The 9,148-nt window shown below is 37.2% G+C and overlaps 1 protein-coding gene across 1 annotated transcript; it reads left to right on the top strand.

The window, feature by feature from the left end:
• Positions 1-3,485: 3,485 nt before the first annotated feature.
• Positions 3,486-7,568, top strand: LOC132185902 (bHLH transcription factor RHL1-like). The gene is made up of 7 exons (XM_059599715.1): positions 3,486-4,296; positions 4,386-4,487; positions 4,565-4,723; positions 4,973-5,038; positions 5,746-5,811; positions 6,024-6,092; positions 6,743-7,568. The coding sequence occupies exons 1-7, from the start codon at positions 3,727-3,729 to the stop codon at positions 7,133-7,135; spliced, it is 1,425 nt and encodes a 474-aa protein (XP_059455698.1). The 5' UTR covers positions 3,486-3,726; the 3' UTR covers positions 7,136-7,568.
• Positions 7,569-9,148: the final 1,580 nt, after the last annotated feature.

Below are 9,148 nucleotides of genomic sequence, written 5' to 3'. Positions count from 1 at the left end.
AAAATGACCTAAACAGCTAGGCTAGCTACCACCCTCGATCCCAGCCCCCCACACCACCCCCACCCCACCCGGCGCTACCACCCTCAATTTGAATTCCGATTGAACCAAAGGGACACGTTAAAGCAAACATTTTGACTAGAAGAATCCAATCATCAATCCAATCCTGATGAATTTAACTTTGACCTTATAACCTGCTGCCTAATTTAAATCGTCATAGCCATAGCTCAAATAGTTTGCCCCACTTGATCAACTTGGAAAGCCACTTTCTTCAAACTTTATGATTCTTTAACATCAATCCTTTTTAAGGGTTACTTGTTAGCCTAATTAAGTCGTGCAAAAAACGAGTTCCCTAACGTGAATTACTGCCTATTTCTCCATATTCCTTTTTGTTTTAGGGAAAAGTTCACTTATCTTCTTAAATTACGAAAGTTTTTTCAATGTTCCTTTTCAACTTTAAAAAACTTTGTTTATCGCCCCCTTTTCAATCACCCCTTTCCTAAAAAAAATCTTAACGGATAAAGCAAAAACAATCAAAATACTTATGCTCATAATTTTTTGTTTTAAAAAAAAAAATTTAAAAGGAAAAAAGAAGAAAAAAGTGAAGAAAAAAAAAAAAACCCATGACACGGCAACTTTGTGGGTAGACTCCTTTTTTTTTCTTTGATTTTTTTCTTATATTCTAGTTTTTAATTTTTTTGATTGAAGTGTATAATTGTATTTATAAGGGTATAACAGACATTTTACACGTTGGTTATTTAAATTAACGAAAAAATTAGACTATAAGGGTCAATTGAAAGGAGCTAATAAATCAACACCTCACATTGTAAATTTTTAAAATTAAATACGGTTTGCGCCTGTTGTCGTTGTACGATTAGAAGTTAGAGTGTTGTATTAATAATTGAGGACACATGATACTTTGATTTGTGTATCGTGTGAAGAGGGAGTGGACACAAACCAAACCACATATATATATATATATATATATATATATATAGATCTTGTGTCTCGATCATAAGCTTCTACGGCCAACCAAAGGCCAGTGATTCAATGAAATTTATTTTATTTTATAATTTTATGTAAGTGATTCATTGAAGACTTGAAGTTCTATTATCTTGGCTTTGGCTCTCTATCCAATTTCGATCCCCATAGTCGCTGTCTCGAGGTCTCACCTGAAAGGGATTACCCTCCATCGTACCCAACGAACTCGCCGAAATTGGAGCAAATATTTTTATGACCCCGAAAAAACAAAAACAAAAAAAACCAACGAATTAAAATTGTGGCGGCTAAATAGGTGCGAAGTGGGTGAAGCTACGCGCCCCACTCGCTCGATTGTAGAAACAAATGCTCACTCGCTTTCACACATTGACACTTCACAAATACAGCTGGTCGAAGGTCTTCAACCAGTTTCTTATCTTTTTCCTCTGTGCTTGGTGGGATGTTTTTACCATGATTAAATTTCACTAATTAGATGGGTAATTATGGATAAAGTAATGTTAGAGATCATTTTTTTTTTTTATTCTCTTAAAGTTGATGTGACTTTTAAAATCACCGTTAAATTTTAGATGAAGTATACTTAAATTTTGATCTAATGGTGATTTTGAAAGCCACATCAACTTTAAGAAGATAAAAAGATGGTCTCAACATTACTCTTATAGATAACATCATATGTAATTAGGCGCTCGTATTGCATGTTTGAACCGATTGGATTAATATAGAGCTTATCTATTCGAACTAATTACACTTGATCTTGTCTTTCGGTGAATTAGACAAAGTTAAATATTGATTTGTCTCTCGTATTTTGTCTAAGGATTTGAATTGATTGTTAAAGTATTATTTATTTTAATTTTTTAATTACTAATTAATATTTATTTTATAAGTTTCATTAGAAGCAAAAATAAAATTATGATCGCATTTTGATGGGTTTTTTTTTTGGTAGTGTGAAACATGAATGAATATTGAGTAACCATCCCATGGTATTTTAAGACACGTGCTGGTATACGACACGTCAAAGCCGTATACGACATATCCAAAGTCCTGCGAATGATAAAAAACCGCAATTATTAGTAGTGGCCGCGTGGGAGACCACTGGAGGGTGTTTTGGACTCTTGGCAGCCAGTTGAAAGCGAAACCTTTGAAGTATAGGAAAACAAATTGCTAGACCACGCGCATAGTTGAGGGCGTGGATCAAAATTTTAAGGGAGTCTAGTATACCAAATTCATCAATCATCCATATATGACAACATTGACAAGGTTGTTCCTCTTCTTGCAATTAGCACAAGTTTATCGCACATATTTTATGTTGGCCGATGTAATTTAAAACACTATATATCACCCGATATAAAATGAATATAAAGAATAATATTATATAGCTAAAACATTCATATTAGTTTATGTATATTTTTATGTAAAATGATTAATCAAAACTTATTTTATCTAGTTTAGTTAATGAGTTTTAAAAGACACCATTATCCTCTTCTTCTTTTATTTATTTATTTTATTTATATCATTTAAATTTTATTATTTTTTTTATAAGGATTGTTATTTTCTTAAAGACCCTATTTTTTAACTTTTTGAAAAAAATGGATGTGGAGAAAGAAATAGTATGAGAAGATTTTGCAAAAAGAGAGATGTGAAAGAGAAATAGTAGGAGAAAATTTGGGGAAAACAGAGATGTGGAGAGATAAATAATAAAAAAATAAAATGGCTCATATAAAAAGTGGTACTACATTTAACATTTTTTTTTTTGCTAATCCAATAAAAAATGCATTTTTTTTCTTCTAATCCAATGTCGGAGTTTTTTTACAAATTTGATTAGCATTTAAAATAAAAATAACATTTGGTTCATCCATTGTGAGTGTTCTTAAGAGGATGGAGTGTTAGACATTAAATTTATTTTGTCTATTCAATAAACAAGAAAAGGGTTACAATTGTACAACCATAATAGGGTAGGCACCATAACAATAAAACTCAAACCAAAAAAGCAATACCTAAAGAGTAACAAATAGTAGCTAATAAATCCATTGATGATTCCAAAATGACCATTATTAACGATCTGAACCTTTTTAAAGGTCGCTCAAGGCAATAACAAGTGACAAAGGGGCTCGATAAGGAGCTCCAAAAGGTGATTGCAACAACTACAGTGAAACGATTGTAGAGGGTCGATACTGCCAAAAATCGAACGGAATTCATCGACGAGGAAGAAACACCAATTCTAACAATAACCCACAAAAAATGTGAACTATCATGCGACGGTGGAAACAACAAATGTGGAGCATGAAGTGGATGCGTGTTATACTGTTGATCTCAGTCGTTAGTCAAACACGTTAGACCCATGAGTTCACAGAAGCTTTAAACAGAGTGAGATCCTAAGCATGTTTATTGGAAGTCCACGCGCTTATGAACAGAGCAATCCTCATTCGTTCAACCATAGGATGACCAAATACCCCAACACCCAACACCTAGAGAGAGAGAGAGAAACAAAACCTAGCAAATCAGAAAGCACCAAACAAAGAAGCTCAACTATTTATATATCCCCAACATAACATCCAACAGAGCTAGACAGAGCAAGAGAAAGAGAAACACAGCGACACACAGAGCTTGATCACCTCTCAAATGCCATCCCTCTGTTTCCTTCACTTACCATTCAACTAAACTCTCTCTCATTCTCCTCTTTCTCTTTCTCTTTCTTTCTTGTTCTCAAATAATTTGATTCTTGGTGAGGAAGATATGCAACCGTGCAGCAGAGAAATGCAAGGAATGAACTCCCTCCTGAACCCACCTCAAATCTCCCTCCAAGACCTTCACAATCATCACCACCACCACCACCTACAACAGCAGCAGCAACCGTCGCAACAGATCCAGAGCTCCCAGATTCACCACCACTACGACCCCACCACCCACGACGACTTTCTCGAGCAAATGTTCTCCACCATGCCTCCTCCTTCCTGGGACCTCAACCCCACCAAGACCCCCTCCTGGGACCTCAAGCCCCGCGACCTCTCAGACGAAACGCCGCCGTCTAACCCCGACAACAATGTCGCTTTCCACTTCGACGACTCAGCCACCCTCGCCTCCAAGCTCCGCAACCACCAGATTAGCGGGCCCCCCAAGTCCTCGCAGTCTCCCTCTGCCACGGCTGCGGCCGCGGCTGCGATGATGCTCCAGCACCAGCTCTTGATGTCCCGTGGCGTCGCCGGCGCCGGCGCCGGAGACTCCGGGATGATTCCCATGCCCCTGTCTCTTGGGGGTTCAGACGACGTCGTTGATGGGTCCTCGCCGTTCAAAGCTCCCAATCCTGTGAGTTACTTTCGCAGAGAAAAACCGTTTGTGAGAGGTATTAATGGAAATAATTGTGAATTATGAGGGTGATTTTCTTTGTTTCGCAGGGTGGCGAGGGTTCGGTTCAAGCTCTGTATAACGGGTTCGCTGGATCTATTCACGGGTCGGGTCAGACTCAGAACCAGCCTCAGCATTTTCACCACCCTCAGGTACGTCTAATTTGACTTATTCGATTTTTTTTTTGGGGTTTTTATTCTTCTTTTCCTTAATTTGGTTAATTTCACAGGGTGGACCGGTTCAGGGGCAGAACTACGGGGCTCCGGGTGGCGCTGTGATGAACCAAGGTCCAGCGAGTGGCTCGGCCGGGAGTGCACCGGGTCAGCCCAGGCAAAGGGTGAGGGCTCGTCGAGGACAAGCCACTGACCCACACAGCATCGCCGAAAGAGTACGGTTCCTCTGACTTTTTGGATTCTCCTTTTGCTTTCTCACCCACCCTGTTTGGTTTCCCAGAAAATGAACAAGACCAATAATTGAGACCTGGGTTATGTTCTATTTTGGTTCCTCGTTTTTTTTTTTTTGTCTTTTTTTGTGAGTTTTCTTACGTTTTCAAAGCAACCAAAGGGAAACTGATGTTGGGTTTTGTTCGTTTCTTATTCTCTCTGAAATTGTTGTGGGTGGTTTTGGTATGTGGCAGTTACGGAGGGAGAGAATCGCAGAGAGAATGAAAGCCCTGCAGGAACTCGTTCCCAATGCCAACAAGGTACAAACAAAAATAAATAAATAATAATTCTCTCTTAATTTAATTCAATTTCTTTTAATTATGTCATTAGTGTGGTGATTAATTAAAGAAATGCTGATAATGAGCCCCGTAACCGGCGGTGAGAGTGAAGTCCATGGAATATTTCTTACGATTTTGTAGGGCCATTTTGGTTATTTCCCCCCTGTAACTCTCAGTTTGGCATAGAGCAGCACTGTGTGAGAGGTTTTGATAGTGAAATAAATGCATAGTATTTTTTTTTTACCCCTTATGCAACAACTTCAGTGGGTCAAGTTAAGGCGTTAGACTTTGAGTTTTCATCTTAATGAGATATAAAAATAAGATTATTGTATAATTAAATGTCGTGTATCATGTTCGGATCAACCCCAATTCATTAATTTTGTATTAAGTTCGTGTTTAGTTTACAGGTAGCGTTCATGGTAACATTTTTACGATTCAATATAAACTACCAAACAAATCATTTTTGTTTCAATTAAAATGGGGAGGATCTTGATGAGTAACTTGGCGTTGGTACTTAATTAGTTGTTCCCAAACCCTAGTTGGTACTTGGTTGTGGTATGATATATAATATTGGCTAATTGAGGGCTTGTCTGATCTGGGAAGGGGTTATTTGGTTTGTTAAATATATATTTGATATGATAATATAAATGAGTGGCTAAAGTTAATGATCTGGGGTTTTGGAATGACAGACAGACAAGGCTTCAATGCTGGATGAGATCATAGACTACGTAAAATTCCTCCAGCTTCAAGTCAAAGTAAAGGCTTCTCTCTCTCTCTCTCCTTCTGTTTCTCTTGTTTATTCTGTACTGCTGTTTGTTTAATAAATGGGAAGGATTCCCCTTGGGGTTGACATTGTTTTATGAGATGTTGATAATTGTTTATATTAAGTTGTATGTATGGGGGGTTCTGAAACTAGAATTCCATTGCTGATTGCTCCCCTCGATCTTTTATATATTTGTTTCCACAGGTTCTGAGCATGAGCAGATTGGGAGGTGCAGCTGCTGTTGCTCCCCTTGTTGCTGATATGTCACCTGAGGTATTTCAAAACCCGTTATTATTATAGAAATCGATCAATAATGCTGTCTAAGTTAAGTTCCCATCATGTCACCGATAACCAAAAGGACAAAAAGTTTTTCTCTAATTTGGGCACATTAATTTTCTCTTATGGACAAAGAGTGCGTTGATGTAGCGTGTTTTAAGTAACTTTTTATTTCAATTATTTAAAAATAAAACAAAAGAAAAACTAAGTGTGAAGAAAAATATTACTTTGTGAAAACTACACGTTCTAAGAACATATATGGGATCGTTTAACCCAGTTTAGAAGAATTTTTTAAAAATTACCATCAAAATAAAAGAAAAAAAAATGAGTTGCTTTCCATAATAGGAAAAAATAGAATGAATAAAATGCTGAAAATATAGTTAAGGGTAGCACCCATTAACTATGATTAATTTAGCCCCACATCAGTAAGAGATGAAGGACTGTCTCTCTCTCTCTCTGTCGCCGACTCGCCCTCTCTCTCTCTCTCACATTCTCAATCACCACAAAACGACAAAGCAAAAGCAGCACGCGTGCCCACTTTCTGAGATTCCCCTCGCAAAACTTTTCACATTTAGTTTTCCTTTCTTTTTCTCCAAACTCTGTCCCTCCGTGCAATCATTCACAACGTTTTTTTCTTGTCTTTGTAGGGTGGTGGTGACTGTATTCAAGCTGGGGCCATGGCTCGCACCTCAAATGGCAACCAAACTGCGTCGTCTAACGACAGCCTCACCGTCACCGAGCACCAAGTGGCCAAGCTCATGGAGGAGGACATGGGCTCCGCCATGCAGTACCTGCAAGGGAAAGGCCTTTGCCTCATGCCCATCTCGCTCGCCACCGCCATTTCCACTGCCACGTGTCACTCCAGGAACCCCATGATCAACGGCGCCACCACCAACAACAACAACAACCCACTAGTGCAATCCAACGGTGAGGGGCCCTCCTCGCCCAGCATGTCCGTGTTGACCGTCCAGTCGGCCACTATGGGTAACGGCGGGGGCGAGGCTTCCGTTAAGGACGCCACCTCCGTTTCCAAGCCGTGATTTCACGGCGTTGACTGACTTTTTTTGGGTTCGCTTTAAAAAGCACTTTTTTTTAGAGAAGACAGAAGAAAAGAAAGAAAGAAAGAACCGAAAGAAGTCTACGAAAATAATGCCTCGGGGCTTGGCTATAGAGTTGCTTAACGACGCCGTATTTCCGTAGACTTTGGCTAAAGCTCTAACTTCGACACCAACACCACAACCACCCACCACCACCTCGAACGACAAACAAAATCCCCAGATGTCCCCCTTTGCTTTTTTCTTTTTTAGTTGTTGGTTTAGGTTTTCTTAATTTTATTTTATTTTGCTTTGGTTGTTTCCTTTTTATTTTTTTATTTTTCCAATGCCATTTGGCTCTATCACGTATCATGTTCTTATATATTAAGTACTTCTAATGGAAGCGTTTTTTATATAAGCTGTTAAGATGTTATTATCATGGGTTTGGATGGTTGGGATTGAGACACATGTTCGGGCCAAATTTTATTATTATATGATTAGGATTAACTTAAATAATAATTAAGGATTTCTTTATAGATCAGAGTGGTGGGTTTTGTTTTGTTTTGCTAAAGCTATTTGCTTTTGGGCTGGTTCTCTCGATTCCTCTATGCATAGAAAATTATGTGCATTGTGGATTAGAGTTTAAGTCAACGGCGTGTCGCTTTTCTTTCCTTTGTTTATAATAAACAAATTACGTTTAAAGTTGGTTTGTATTTTGTAGGCACGTTTGGACTTTGGCCTCATAAAAAACTTGTTAATGTTAAGGTGGTTTTATGTTTTATTAAGGGTCAGCTTGGATTTACAATTTTAAAACTTACGATTTAAAAAACAGGGATTTAAAAATGCGATTGTTAGAAATGCAGTTAAGCGTTTGATGAAATTACAGTTTGACTTTTAAAATCGTGGTTTTGCTTTTAAAACTAAGCATTTTTAAAAACGCACTATTTGCTTGTGCACAACAATGCACTTTCTACTATTTTGTTTAAAATTTTACTTTTAGCATATTAAGTCATAGGAACGAATAGACTTTAAATTGATGTGTGTTTAAAATGGATGTGAAGTTCACATGATCTATAAAAATGTGTGAGAAAATAGATGTCAATTTAGTAGGCACGGTTAGAAGAATTTCTTCAAACTTAATTAATTTAGAGGAAAACTTTATCCTTCTTTTAAGGCTTGCTTTGTAGGCTGCTTAAGTATAAATAAATTATTTTAATCATAAACAAGCTTATGAACATATTGGCTTGTGGATAATTGGATAAACATCCAAGCCTCGGTTTAATGGAAACTAGCTTATTAGACTTTCCATTTACTTGGTATAGACTAGAGGAAACTGAGCGCTTAATATTAATTAGTTTGGTAAATATTAAATTATTACTTTTATGTTTGATGTTCATTTGATGCCTTTTTTTCATTAGTTTTTTTTCATTTTTTTTTTTTTTTGTTTTTAATTTGAGCATGGATTGATTCATGAATCAAGTCAAGTTTAAGTTAATTGGATTGATTAATGAATCAAGTTTAAACTAATTGAATTTCTAACAAACTTGAGTTTGAACATCCGATTAGTCGCTTGTCTAGCTAAGTTTAATTATTTCAATACCTAGAAAACAAGACAAAATGGAGTGGTTGACATGCCCTAGTTAGTGCACCCATGCTTGCCTCTCTATTTTGACTAATGACAAGTGAGGTTTTTTATCAAGCTTCTTACATATTAAAATGGTAGTCTACGTAACACTTATTATATCAACACTAAAAATATAAATTGTTATGTGATAGTTCATATGACACTTATTATATTTACAAATTGATATAGCAATCCACGTGACAGACTCTTCTCGGCTTCTCTCCTACTTCTAGCATTCCTATGCACTTGCTTTCATCGAGGGGTGAAAATGCAATTACGGTTAGCAGTTTTTGGCTAAAACCGCTAACCGTAACCGCCTAGGCGGTTAAACGGCAATTAGCATAATAACCCTAACCACTAACCACTTTTTAAAGAAAAAAATTAATTTTTTTTTA

Source organism: Corylus avellana, chromosome ca6, assembly GCF_901000735.1.
Source record: "Corylus avellana chromosome ca6, CavTom2PMs-1.0".
Classification (NCBI taxonomy): Eukaryota; Viridiplantae; Streptophyta; class Magnoliopsida; order Fagales; family Betulaceae; genus Corylus; species Corylus avellana.
Note: the sequence above shows the minus strand (reverse complement) of the source record. Positions and strands in the feature narration are given on the sequence as shown.

What these genes read in the sequence shown, in the direction of transcription:
- LOC132185902 (XM_059599715.1), top strand. Translation starts at nt 3,727, where the DNA reads ATGCAACCGTGCAGCAGAGAAATGCAAGGAATGAACTCCCTCCTGAAC. An exon ending in TCGTTCCCAATGCCAACAAG is followed by an intron (nt 5,039 to 5,745) that starts GTACAAACAAAA and finishes TTGGAATGACAG; the next exon opens with ACAGACAAGGCTTCAATGCT. An exon ending in TTGCTGATATGTCACCTGAG is followed by an intron (nt 6,093 to 6,742) that starts GTATTTCAAAAC and finishes TTGTCTTTGTAG; the next exon opens with GGTGGTGGTGACTGTATTCA.